This window comes from Ambystoma mexicanum, chromosome 11 (genome assembly GCF_040938575.1).
Source record: "Ambystoma mexicanum isolate Mex_15411 chromosome 11, UKY_AmexF1_1, whole genome shotgun sequence".
In the NCBI taxonomy this organism is placed as follows: Eukaryota; Metazoa; Chordata; class Amphibia; order Caudata; family Ambystomatidae; genus Ambystoma; species Ambystoma mexicanum.
In genome coordinates, this window is record NC_090934.1 from 1,356,882,140 (window position 1) to 1,356,896,657 (window position 14,518).

A 14,518-nucleotide genomic window follows, 5' to 3' on the forward strand; every position below is an offset into this window, starting at 1 on the left:
TTGCTCCCTATGAGAAGCTATAACGACAAAGTGTGCAGCACATATCGTTCTGCTGATCTGAGGGGGTGATTTTTGCTCGATCTAAAATGAGAAACATTTGAAGCATCTTGCGAAGCCTGTGGGAATGAATATCATTACCACCACCTAAAGAATCCAAGAAAAAGGACTGCCCTCTGAAATGAACTGTGAGAGGCTTGCTTGAAGAACAAATGAAGAAGACTGGCCAAATCCTTCAGCGGGAAAACTGATAGAAAAAACAAAAGATGAGCTGATTTGAGGGAAAGATCTCAAATTGAAGCAATGGTAGAGATGGAGACAAATATCTCCAGATGCTGAAGTAGACCCTTTGAGCTGCAGCCCCATAGACCACCAGACTGTGCTCTCAGAGGGGAGGACCAAAACAAAGATCAATCTGACAGCCTCTATTCACCGGTGGATTGCTGCACCCTCAAACCTTCAACCTTAAGGTCTGCAGGAAATCTGCACACCCTCATATGATGAAAGTCTTCATGCTCATAGACCTCTTTTTCAGAATGACTTTTCCACTCATGATCTTTCTGCCAGAAGCTCAAGAGGTATTGTCTGATGATTCCAAGCTACCAACAAAACGAGACCTTACAGTGCACTGTTTTTGCCAGATCTGTACCACAGGATGCATCTACTTTGTGAGAAGTTGAAACTTCCAGACCAAGCTTTGTGACTGGTTTTTGGGAATTGAGCTAAATAATTACAATATGCTAAAAAAAATAACAGGCATGAGAGTGTGAGCATCAAGAGTGAACATCTGGCAAAGAAAGAGTGATAGTTGAGACCAACCACTTATCTAAACTGGAGATCCTACAAGAGTAAGAACATCTTTCTGGTCCAGATCTGAGGTGCGCGCCTTACCTGGGGCTGGGTTTGTTTGTGTTCAGGGAAGAAGTATGGTCTATCCTTTCGGGAACCCACCTCGAACCCTGAAGTAACAGGAGTAAGAGTGGGTCTGCCCTAAAGAAAGATCCAATTGTGAAGGAACCCCCCCCCTCCCCCAGGGAAGGAATCTTTTTGCTTCAGTGGAAGATGTCTTGCAGATGTCAGACGTAAGAGAGTAGTCTGGAGGGACTATTTCCTGAGGGAATGACTCCCTTCCCCAGGTTGCAATACCTACCAAGGATGCCAAATAAAGTTACAGATTGAGAAGTCTCCATTCACAAAAAGTAAAGTTCCAACGCAAAACCTTGGTGCCAAGAGAATGACTCCCTCCCCTTGGATATTCTGAGTGTTCACATACAGAGGGAGGGAATGGCTCCCTTTCTTGGGATTTTCACAATGCCAAGAGAATGTCTCCATTCCCCTGGCCTTTCTTACAATGTTCAACTCCTGGGGGAATGTCTTCCTTCCCCAGGTCTGTCTTGGATTTTGTGTCTCACTGGCCACCTGGTTCATTATCCTGCCAGGTATTGTGACTATGAAGATGATTTTGGAGGAAGTGCATTCTTATGTGTGGGTCACAGACCTATTCTTGGTGACTCTTCTGCTCTTCGGGGATCCCACCAACCATCCCAGCTACCCAGACCTCTACAGGGTTGTTACCGGTAACCTTCTGTTTTCTGTGGGCTTTTCCTCCCTGCTCTGGCTTCTGTTTCTCCAGGGACTATGATGGCTTTGCAGCGTTCCCCTGATTTTGGGCTGTGTGTTTCCAGCTCTTTTTGCATGCCAGTGCCCCAAGTCAGCTGGCTGTCCTGGTCTCTGCCTCCTTCTTTGGTCCGACCATGTCGGATATGTCCAGGACGCCCCTGCCTGCGCCCAAGTGTCCTGGTCTCTGCACTCCCAGTGTTCCTGTTCCTCCAGCTTGTTTCAAGCTTCCTGTTCCTCCAGGAATGGCCTGACCATTTGTGAAGCCCTTCTTCCCTTTGTATTATCAGGTGGTCTTACTTGTTCTAAGTTGTCTAGACTGCACATGTTGGTTCTGTGGGGCACTCTCCACAGCTCTGTGCCTCTTCTTTGTATCAGTATTGATGGTCTCATCCTCAAGTGGGTTACTTTTGCTCTTCTTTTCCCAGTTTCTGTATTTGATTTCTATATGTAGTCCCTGCTCTTCCCCGTCCCAGTACTTTTTAGGGAGCTCAGATCATCTACCCTACAGAGGTACATGGCATAAAGGGGAATTATGGGACCCTGTATATAGGGTAGGTGGATGAGGGATGTGTGCATATGTTTTGGGCATACTGTGTTCTTCCTAGATAGTCATACCTTGTCCCATAGTGGGAATCCCCATGAGATCCACTCACTGAGTACCACCACCAGGGGGAATATCGGTAGTGGCCTCCCCTCCCTAGCTTCATGGGAAAGAGCTCCCCATAGGGGAGAAGGGATGACATCCACAGATTCATCAAACTTCCTTGCAAGTAATGCAGTTCCATGTTGTACGGGCCCCAACATTCTCATGATATTGCCAACAAACTATTTGCAGGCACATGCAGCCTATCCTTTTTTAATATGATCCCCACTTCTCCCCTGCTCTGTTGCAGGCTAAAACTCGTCGTGTTTGGTCACTCACCTGTTCATTAAGTAACATGCACTTTGCAAACCCTTTGTTCTGATTTGTACAACCCATCCCCTTCATGGTAAGTTATTGCTATTGGAAGAAAAGTGAGGATCTGTGCTTTGTGTGGTTGCAAGTGAACCTGGCATGCTCTCACAGTTTTGTTGCATTTAACTTTCATCCTTGCCAAGTCATATGTTATTATTTGTAAAGAACTTTTGCTTGTTAAGAAAGAGCTTGTCCTTCCCAATATGTTGGTGAAAGCAAAAAATAGATGTTAAATGATCAAAGAGCTGGCACAAAAGGGTCTGGTGAGCCAAAGTTAGGCACTATCATCATAGTCCAGCTCTGTAATGGCAAGAAGCAAGATCCCCTGACCCCTATGAAAGGAGGTCAGCATGGAATGTATCTAATGCAATGATTTGAAGAAAATGTGCATCTTGGAAAGCTGTGAATCTGCAAGAACATGGGAAGGTCACTGTCCTCCAAGAAGCCCAGATTCGTCACCACCTGAATTGAGAGAAGCATATAGGTCTAAAGCGTGTGGCCTTATCTACTCTCATCATGGTTTTACAGAACTAGCGGGGATTAGGGAGGCCCGCCACATTCATGATTTCAATTTTGATGGGCTTTTAGTTTTAATTTGTGGGTCAACGTAGACGTGTCTTTTGCCAAAATACAGAGGGAGGGAACTGACTGATCTGCAAGATAGAGCACTCAATTTAATCAGCAACTGGGTTTATGCCACATGCTTGTGACATTGGATACCATAGGAAAGAATGACCTGCATTAAGTGTGAACAGAAAAATGTTAAGATGTAAAGTGGACACATCAATCCCTGTGGAATGCTGCAGTTCAATGAAATGGATGGTGATAAGAACACTGAGTATGTGCAATCTGCGAGGAGGGAGCTGACCCATAGAAGGTCATGAAGTTGAATTCTTATCCCAAGAAGCAGCCTCAATAGTCAGCCACTTTGAATGCCAGCGAGAGATCCAATAAGATAAGCACACCAACCTCTCCTGCATCAACTAACCACCTCCGATCATCCAAAATGGCTGCTGATACCAGATTCAGTTCTTTTTTTTTTTTTTTTTTTAGGGGTGGGGGTATACCTGCTTGTACTACACCCAAAAGGGTAACTTGTGCTATCGTTGCTGGACTGATACATGTGTTTTGTTTGGAATTATATTTTGGAAAACAGGTTACAGGTTAAAAAATCAGATGGATTGTCTTGTGGCTGTTCCTTTTCCCTTTTTCCTCACATGGCATTCAGTGCAAGTTGAATTAACGCCAAGATTGGGGCCAAGCTGAGAGTTTCAAAGTTGGTCAATATCATTTCAGATTGTAGTACATTTGGCAATAAAACACTGTGATGGAATTTTGGTTTGTGCCATGGTAGGACTCCTACCCAAGATTTAAACTCAGCTGGCATCGTTTTTGCTAAGGTCACAAAAGACAAAGCTTACAAGGAAATGGTGCAACCTCGACAGGTAACGTTCCTGCCCCAGAGAGTGAAAAAGTGGCAGAGGATTACTGTTTGTGAGTTTATTTGTATTGCAGCAGCAGCAGCAAACTAACAGAAACTGGTCCTACCTATACCAAAAACCCTTCAGTCTTAAACTACTACTGGAGCAGATCAGAACCGTGGGAGGGTTTTGGTCATTCCAATTTTAGTGCCTGTTAACTAACATTTGTCCACGACTGTCATTTTACTCTGGAAAAACTATTAAAAATAATGTGTGAAGGCACTAGCCCTCACAGGTTATTTTTTGATAGTTGGCAAGGGTCAAGAGGTAGGGCTTATGAGCACCAAAGGAGCAATGCAAAGGTACATAATTACAAGAAAGATAAGGAAGAGAACAGTAAATGGAAAAGAAAGAAGAGACTAAGGAAGAACCAGAGAAAGAAGAGGTACGTGAAAATGAATGGTGCAGGAGGAGCAAACATGCTAGCATATAAAATGGAAAGAGAAATACTTTAAACAATAAAAAAGAAAACCAGAGAGCATGGTAGGAGGAAAGTAAAGGAAAGATGCAGAAAAAGAAAATGAAGGGAGGTGGAAAGGAAGATGATTTAAGTTTTGGGTGAAGAAAGAATGAGGGCAAGAACGGTGGTGAAGGAAACAGAGAAACATGGAAGTGGTAGTATAGTGGTGTAAGATGGGGGGAGAAAGGGAAGAAGTAGAAGGAAATAAGATAAAATGACAATGAGGGTGTAGAACCCATAAAAGAGAAGGTGAAAATAAAGCCTGTGTGAGCGTTGAAGACAGGGGAAGTTGAGAGAATATGGCAGAGATTAGAGCTGTGGTGGTAGAGAGAAAAAAGGCATAGATGCTGATGAGAGATTGAGAGCTAGAGTTGAGGGGGGGAGACTGAAATAGAGGAGATTTGGGAAGAGGGGTAGCAATGAATATAAGACAGACCAGGAGTGATGGCATTAAGAAGATGAAGGGGTAGTACTTAATTGTCACAATTTGGATTGCAAAGCTTTATTCACTAGATCGAGCACAATCTACGACGGTTTACATTGACCCTCTGCTTATGTGGACTATCATAACAGCTTCCCACTATTAAGTGAATGAGGTTTTTATTTGTCATTTCGCCAAGCCATAGCCCCAAAACTATACCCTTAAGGCTGTCTGCCATGTGCATGACCTCAGTGACTCTGATTTTGATGTGGCAGTTGTTCAAAATGTAAGGAGCCGCCAGTAAGAATGCATGCATCTCAATTTTCTTTTTGCCTTCAAGGAGGTGCCATGTCGTTACACTAGCATAGCTCTCAACTCACACGCTTTTGGCGGGTGTCACCCGCCCTGTAAAGGGCTGACTCACCCGCCAAGCCTCCTGCACGCCCATTAATTCCAATGGGCGTCTCACCCGCCAAAAACAAAATCGGGTGATTTCACCCGCCTTTGCAACAGAAATGGTTGAGAGCTATGCACTAGCCAGCTCCCACATCACGTCGAGATGGACATGGGGCTACGGGAAGGGGAGGGCCGGGACATGGGAAGTTCAACTGATCATTGCAGTTAGGGGATTAAAGACGTGTTGATCTCCTCCTCCTGTGACCGCCTCCTCATTTGCATGGCATGAATGAGTAAGGCCATGTGGGTGACTGGCTAGACCACGTGAGGTCAAGATCTTCCAGGAGGGTCACCTCATTAAAGTCAATGGAAATGCACACATTTCTTGCTGAATGATACCATCAAAGTCTATTAATGAGTTGGCGCCAGTTTGGTCGGTTGGGATTTGCTCAAGGTGGATGAGCACCTCCAAACGATGGTGAATTGATTGATCTGGGAATAAGCATGTACCCTTGCGTGCTAAACTAAGCAAGTCTAACTCCCTGTACATCACCCATATTTTATCTGCATGATATGTTATGTAATTGTCACCCCTCCCCCGACACTTCCTGCCCCCCCTCCTATACCTCTCCAATAGCATGATTTTGCTGCAATGGAGACTAAACAAGTTGCAGGGTATGCTGAGTTCTACTTCAAGAGTTCACTGCTGAAATACAAGATTAAGATATTTCAAAAGGGCTTTTTTTAAGCTAGTTGTATGTCCTTAATGTGCAGCCATGTTGGTTAGTTCTTGAATTGGAAAGGGTCTGCAATGTTTGGCTCCCTAGATGTCATGGACTGCAATTACCATTATCCCTAGCCAGCATAGTAATGGTGAAGGGATCATGGGCGTCATAATACAAAACATCTGGAACGCCACATAGATTCATCTTCTACTTTGCCAGCCTATTTACAAACAGCCTTGTTATGATGTTCGAGCACGTGACAGATGGGCGGCTGGTGATGTCACTGCGTCAAGTCTGGCGCAGGGAGCGTTCTGTTGTTTCGTATGGGGAGAGTCCGCCGTTACGCTTTTTGTCACGTGCTCGGCGCAGGCCAGTCACGTCGGTACGTGACATGTAGTCTTCAATACGAGCGGAGAACGTATCGCACCCGGAAGGCATGTCCCTGGCAGAAGAGGGTTCACGGGGGAAGACGGTGCGCCTCTCTGAGCGGAATCTGCGGGGGAGAAGCCAGCAGCAGAGCTTTGGGGAACAGGGCGCGCGGGAGAAGAGCCATGGGGAACGGGAGCTCCGGGTCAAGAGCGGCGAGGAGCTGCGGGAGATGCTGGCGCGGCAGCAAAAGCTCTTGGAGAACAGGTCTGGTGCCACGCGAGGGGGTGGGAAAACGTGCACCCCCCGAAGTCCCAGTAGTAGCTCGATTGCATTCTCTAGCACTGGTGACATTTCACGCTTTGGCGCTCCCTGTCATACTTGTCCGCATCTGTCACCGTGGGATGTGACGTTGTGCAGCTCTCACTCGTGTACATCACACTATATTCGCACATCCAACAGAGCTTTCATGTTCCCAGTTCTATGCGCGAGAAATCCACAGTGCAGGTCGTGCTATTGGCATGTTTCCTCAAACAGCTAGTCTGCCGTCTCCTCAACCATTGGTCCCCCTGCTTCACAACAATACGATATCCCGATCCCTTAGAAACATGCCCTCTAGCGCACCTGCAATGCTGGCCGTTGCAGAGCCTCCTTCTCAAGGGAGTATGATTTACCCCACAGTTACTTCAATCTTGACCAGTGGTGGAAATGGAAAAGAAAATCGTGGGGGATCCCACAAGGGCCGGGGTGGGGCCACCGGGGCTGGCAGTTGACCTCCGATCAAAGGAAATGTCCAAAATAATAGTTTAAAAGGGCACTATTTCTTTCATGCTGCTTCTTATTCAAACTATACACCACTTCCATGGCGCTGTTGATGAGTTACTTCACTATGCGGATAATAGTTTTGACCAGCGTTGCTGAGTAAATATTCTTTAAAATGCACAATGTGCACCCCGTTTTATTAAAAAAAACAAAAATCCCACTTGGGTACTATTCAAACAGGGTGATTTCTGTTCGCCATAAGTAGTGTGTTCTTTTACTTGACCCACACCCAGTACAGCTCCTGCAGCCCCCCCCCTGAAAGCAGTTGGGTGGCTGCATGATGTGTGATGTTAATAAGGATATTTATTCATGCAATCTTTGTCGGATACAGGTATCTAATCTGTGGCCATGTGTCCGGCAGACACTGCATAAATAAATAAACCGGGTCGTGGCTGAGGACTAACTTTCTCTCGTGACCTCTTGCATGAGGTCACCAGAGGAAGTTAGTTTTCTCACGGGCGTATTTTTTTTTCTTGTTTATTTATTTTTTTCTCTCAAGTGCAGAGCAGGGGTTTGGGACGGCTGACTGGTCGGATCACAAGATCTGGCTACACATCTGGCCCCGGACATTGGAGCTGGCCCAATGACCAGCGCTTGTCTTGACCTCATTTGCATGTCATAGAGGGTGGGTGGTGAACCACACTAGGCTCAGCCACACATGCGAACGGGTACGAGGTGGCACACTCCATTTTGCTCCTCACTTGTACAAGGAGACAGTCCTTGGTAGACCATCATGCCCTGAAGAACTATAGCAACCAACGGTGGGGTGCAAGATGCAGACCATTGCCATAGTTGCCCAGGAGATCGGTCAGTGGCCGGCGGAGGACCTGGAATTGCTAACCGCAGCATCTTTGCCAGGGTCAGAATACACTTGCAGAGCATCTAAGCAGGACGTTTCCCCCTCCCCTGTCAATTATGCTCTACTGCTCCCTTCTCTTCACGCACCTTGGTGGACCTATTCACCTCCGGGTAAGATTGCTTGCTTCCAATCTTTGTATTGGGTGTGGAGTGTGAATGCCTTGTCCATGTCATGATATCAAGGTCTGCTTTGAGTGTCACATGGTTCCCAGTGGTACTGCAGAAGATCCTGGGGGAATAAGTGGGCAGAGGTTCTGGTGCTCATACCCTGGACCATGGGTTCCCCTGTTGCAGCAATTGGCACAGGACTATTCTCTGGTTCAACCTTTCCAAATTTCCCCCACCCCTTCAACCCCCCCCTTTCACTCCCCATAGTTAACCACATCGATGAATGAGAAGGCATACACTGTCTAGGTCATAACAATTAGTGCTATAAGCATACCAGTGCCATTGGTGTAACTAAGAAAGAAAGGTATGTTACCCACATATGTGGACTCATTGCTGATAGTGTCTTAAGGGATGGGTTCTTCTGGGTTCCAGTTTCTCTTTCCACCCCCCACCACCCAATGTCAATGGGCAGCTTTGCAAGCAATATGGGACAGTTGAGGAGGGATATCCCAGGTGGAGCTACTTGTGGCTAGGGTAATCCACAGTTTTGTTACTGTCCTGTAATGCACTTGGTGGATCCTCCATGGGATCATCTCCATGTCCTCTGATCATTGGAAGATCACCCATTCCCAGGGATTGATTGGGATTTGTTGACCATGAGCATAAAGTAGCTACTTGTTATTGGGCATAACCAGTTAGCCAGGAGATACCCCTGGGGAACCAGAAGCTAGTACAGTGTGTGCAGCAAATTTCACTTTGCGCAAGACGCAAACCCTACCTGTTTTGTCCATTTCATGTTATCCAATATGTTCTAAACAACCCTTAAGTGTTTTCTTTAACGTCCTTTTATATACGTTCACACAGTGAAAATCAGTAGCTAGATTTGTATGGCAGGACTTGCCCCTGAAGTCAAAAGTAGTTCCTGGTAGGTGTTGGCTTCAAGCTAACCAGGCTCCCCTTGGCTATGAACCAGGAGCTAAATGGCTCCCAGCTACTGCCAATTTCGAACCCTGAATTCATGCTTTTATAACGTGCTCCATTCAACTTTCCATCAACCAAAATTGCTTTACTAGTAGCAATAACCTGGAGATGGGATCAGGGAGGTTTAAACACATTTGTACCACAAACCCTACCTCAATTCGTGGAGGATAGTGTTGTAGCAGCTTCCACATTATTTCACCTGAAGTTGCCTTCCATCTCTCACCACACATGGATGTGTATGCTAGTTTTGAGAGGACAGGATTCCACAGGTGAAATGTGGCCCCACATGCATTGCATGCAGGCACAGCCATATTTGTGGGGTACCAGCATGTTTTATGAGCCAGATTCTATTTCGATCGCCTTTGGAACGTCCCAGAGGGACAACCCCCCCCACCCACATCCAAGTAACGATTAGAAACTAGTAAATATGCATTTACTGTTGCCACACCCAGCTTCAATTCAGTGTCATTCTACAACTGAGGCAGAATTTGGGGTGGCGTCAAATTAAGAACATTGAGACATTTTCAATGCTACATCTTAAACCCATCAGTACGCATTTCTGGTGGGGGGTGGGCCCCTTTTTTTCCAAGTAAAAAAACATAGGATCACTCTGTGGTAGATGATATGCTTCTAATAGGTTTTCTGAGGATGGTAGCAATACAGGTGTGTTTTGAGAGATTGCACCTATGACTGTGATGAGAAAGATTTGGAGTCTGTGTAATGACGATTACCTGTAAGTAAACTCGTCATTACTATACACTATAAAGCCTACCAGTGCTGTGTTTATTACTTTTGGCTAGGAAACACTTGAAGCTCCTACCCCCTTTTGGCTGCTTTGAAAGGGCGTGTCACTTATATGCTCTTAGGAGTGCAGAGCTCTTGTTTAGCTTTGCAGTGGCTGCTTATTACTGACTCTTTTCGAGGCATGTAATATTCATTCAAATGTCCTATAGACTTCGGTATCAGAATGATATGTTGGACATCAAAGTATGAAGGGAGTGCTCAGTGCATTGCTTGTTGTCCCTCAAGTACAAAGGGTTTGGTTATTCACTGGAGGGTGTGTGCAACTGAAGCACAATACCTTTGAGATGAGAACTCTGCTACAAGCTAGTTGCTTTCTGTGAGGGTCATTTCTTACAATATTCTTTCGAGTTTTAGGCCCTGTGTGCAATGTGCTTGGACAATTTTTGGTGATAACAGTGTTATTGCATAAGTCAGACACTCTGCACCTGCTATATCAATGTTTTGGTCCACTGTCTTTGGAGTGGGGTGAGGTTATACAGAGACACATGAGGGTTTACTGAAATCAAACATTTAATAGTTGAACAAAAAATCCCTTTACTTATCAAGATAGTGGATTATGCTCCCTTCCATCCACCCAAAGGTGAAAGAGGCAGGGCACAAGTACTGTGACAAGGGATAGAAGGACTACCTGTAATGAAGATGACTGGTATATTTAAGCTGTACCTCCTGTGTCCTTTTTTGATTCCAGTTCTTACTTATGAGGAAAGCCAACGTTTCAAACTGACGGACAGTGCCGATCAGCTCCCGCAACAACTACTGTTTTCATTTTCAGACCAAATCCAGCTCCTACTTGTCTACGTTCGGTATGATGCCTCTGAAAGAGCATGGCGCCAGATAGTCTGTAAGGACATATGTCTGTTTTGGGGTCAAGCATGGTGGCTGCCATGCAAATGTCCAGTAAGGATGCTCCCACTACGTTATCCTAGCGCAACAGTCTTGTTGAAGCCACTAACTGATGGAAACTACCAACACCTTTTTGCATGTCCCTGTTATCCCAAAAGTCACAAACATATTGTCCTGTTAGAGCCATTCTGTCCAGGTAAGCTAGAATCATGCTTTTCACGTCCAAGTGATACCATAACTGTTCAGCTGAAAAAAGAACTAGAAACAAGGATGGGTGAACGATCTCCTGGAATTGATGACATTTTGAGAGCCTCTCCAGGAGTACAAGCCTTAAAACCAGTACTTGCATGAAAAGAGTCAAGAAAGGCAGTTTGATCAATGAATCTCTGATTTCCACAGTTTAAAAGGCTGATCTAATAACCACGTAGACCACGGTTTTAAGAGTAACACATTTTTAAATTGATTGAACATAGAAGTTTAAAATGATGGAAAGTGCCACTCCCTCAAAACTAAGGGCAGGTCTGAGGGTGGCACTCGAGTACAGCACAGGACCAGAAATCTAGAAACTCCTTAAGTTCTATGAGAACTTTCCCCTGGGTGTTATTCTTCTATGCAGTATGAAATATCTTTATGGCTACCACTGAGCCTTTTGATAGACCGCACTAGCCCTCCCAAGAACCTATCGTAGAGGAGTTTTAACATGGGTAGGATCCCGCAACAGTGGATTTAAGTGATTCCAACAATGCCAAGTTGCAAAGGTCGTACACCTTCACTGTTGAAGGGTGTTTATAATTCTGCACAGACAGAGCTAGCTGAGTTTGGCAAATCCTCTTCCGGCAAGCTCATCCTTTCACTCCCCACAGCGGCCATTTCCATGTCCTGTCCTGAATGCACCCTGACTGTGGCAATTTTCTTTAGAAGCCGGAACCAGGCAAAATAGGGCTACCATAACTACCTCTGCCCTAACATTTCTTCTTCTCAGTGCCATGGGAATCAACGGGTGGTGTTGATGGTCCTGTCGGACATCAGTTTCACTGTCCATGTTGCCTTGTATTGGGAACCTAGTGCAGAGCTGTATTTTCCAAAGATGAGAAAAGACCCAGACAGGGTACTCTAGATTTTGCACAAGTTGTTTGAAGTCCCAGGGCTGAATTATTTCCGCCAGATTGGACATTCTCTGCTTAGCTGATCTGCTGAGGAATTGTTTACCTCCTTGAAGTGCACTCTTAGGAAAATTGGGAAGTGTACTGCCCAACGACTGAGCTGTAGGTTGACCGACCACTAGAGGGGATCTGCCCACCCCCTGTCTATTTATGTAGGAAACAGTGGTAGTGTTGTCTGTCTTAACATGGGCAAACTCTCCTCTTAATCTGCTCTGTAACACCTACAGAGCCTGGAATACGGTGCTATCTCCTTCCAGTTCGATTTCCAGGTGGACCTCCTTGTTCAGGGTAGGGCCCAGCACAGGCCGCAGATGTCTAGTAAGAATGGTATCCGATGGACAATCGGTTAACATCTCTTCTCCAGTTTGTCCTGAATTAGTCAACATTTTAGATCTTGCTCGCGTCTGTAGACACTGTAACTATCTTGTCTGAATCCTATGATGCCAGGATCAAATGGTGGTGAATGCGGGCCACCAGTGGTCTCGGGTGTAGCCTTGCCCATGGAATCGCACATTTTCCTGAAGCTGCAGCAGATGCCAGGCTCCTCCTCCTTTGGCCTGCTGGCCATTGGTCCCTCCAGTCTCCCTTTTCTGTCCAGAGAAGGGTAGTACTCTGAAGAAATATAGTATTGCTCTTGCTGCCTGGAACCATTCTGAAACCACCTGTAGTAAGCACTGAGTCTGCAATGAACCCAGAAATCCCTGGTGACTGACACCCGGAAACAGCGCCCACTGGGTGAGAATTTCCCCCATAGATTGACTGTTCCAACAACTCCCCACAAATCTAGAGGCGACTAAAGAGAAGACCCCCCCCCCCCCCGGAGTGGCGGACCACGCTCTCCTTCCTTGGAGTGCGGTAGCACTGGTTCCATCCCGCTAGAAGCCACAAGAATGAACTCACCATATCACCACCGACAGCGGAACCCTGAAGGCCGGGAACAGACCCCAAGCACTATTGAAGGACGAGTGTGTCTGGGGGCAAGAAACAAACACCAGAGGGTTGGGCCTCTGCGCAGCAGGGTGTGTCCTCCTCAACACCACATACCCCGGCAGAACAAGTGACCCATATTTTCGATGTACTGCACCTGCTCGAACCTATTTTGTTTACGGGACGGTCGCGGCTAAGGAACAATTGAGACGTTGCAACACTCCAGATATAGTGCCTGGCCTACCACCCCTCATTTAAAATACGTCTGTCACTGGTTGGGAGGGGGGGAACGGACACCCATCCAAGAGGAGGGTGCCCCCGACAACACATTCTGAAGCCAGATACCCTCTTCAACTTGCGCAAGATCCCGCATAATGAGCTGTGACTCATGACTCCATGCGCTCACAATGTGCACACCCCCAAGCAGAATTTTTAGTTTAGGCTTTGTTGCAGGACAAGTAAATCGGGACTAATCGCAACCACTAGAGCTCCCACCTCTATCCTGTCTTGGAAGTATTCCTGAGTCATTTCAAGCCTGGGCCCCTACCTCAACCCCAATCACAATAATGTGGCCCGCAAGCAATATATGACTCGACACTGGAAGGATCGATGCGTTGAGGGTTGCCCTACAATATATAACGGAAGTATTATCGCCTCACACTAAGAAATGACCCTGAAACCACTCCCAAATCATCTGGCGCGGAGCCCTGATCTCGGTAGGGTGCAGCGATTGTCGAACACGAGATTCACTCCACAAACTACTCACAGAAGAGTAAAACCCTGCACTTGAACTAGTAACTTAAAACAAGATTCCTGGAGTGCATACTCTCCTCAGGCGAAGAGACCTCTCCTTACAGATCAAGGATGTCCTGACCAAGGAAAAGTGGAAAGAAAATGTAAGCAGGGATCTCCCCTCCTTTGAAAAACTGTTGAATTCTAGAACAGAAATGAAAGGATTAATATCTGTAATGTATAGAGCATTGATTGAGGCGGGGAGAGGCACTACGTCGCCCCTCCAGAGTAAATGGGAGAAAGATTTGGGTGAAGAAGTCGATGAGGACATGTGGGGGAAGGATGTGCAGGGCCACCCCTCAGGTTTCCATATCTAGTCAATATAAGCTGCTTGTGATTAAATTGTTGCACAGATGGCAATACGATCCCCTCAGACTTTCAAAGATGTACCAATTAACAAGCTCATTGTGTTGGCGTAACTGTGGGGAAATTGCTGACTATTGGCATATGTGGTGGGGATGCACTCGATTGAAGTTTACTGGCAGTGTCTTCGGGTGGATCAAGGAGCTAGATGGAATTCAAAGGTCTGCTGACCCTTTCTTTATCCTTTTTGGATTTGAGCTCTGTGAAAATGAAAGGAAAAAGATTAAGGGGTTAGCGGCCCATCTCCTACTCGCAGTGTGGGATGTATTTACCCATGCATCCGGGCCCTACCTCAAAACTGTGCAGTACTGACATGGAAAACATCATAATGGCCAGAGCTCCCCAGAAAATGCACAGGAAAATCCCATTTTGCCTATATTGTGAGTTCAGAGATGCAATGCTGATTGCCAAAAGCAAACCCATACTGTTGGGAATT

At 46.1% G+C, this 14,518-nt stretch overlaps 1 protein-coding gene across 1 annotated transcript in view; it reads left to right on the forward strand.

The window, feature by feature from the left end:
* Nucleotides 1-6,374: 6,374 nt before the first annotated feature.
* The window catches only part of POLR2M (RNA polymerase II subunit M), a 70,321-nt gene continuing 62,177 nt past the window's right edge, over nt 6,375-14,518 (forward strand). Inside the window, exon 1 of the mRNA XM_069624912.1 lies at nt 6,375-6,688. Within this exon, the coding sequence (XP_069481013.1) occupies nt 6,492-6,688 (197 nt within the window). The 5' untranslated portion in view covers nt 6,375-6,491. The remainder of the gene's footprint in view (nt 6,689-14,518) is intronic.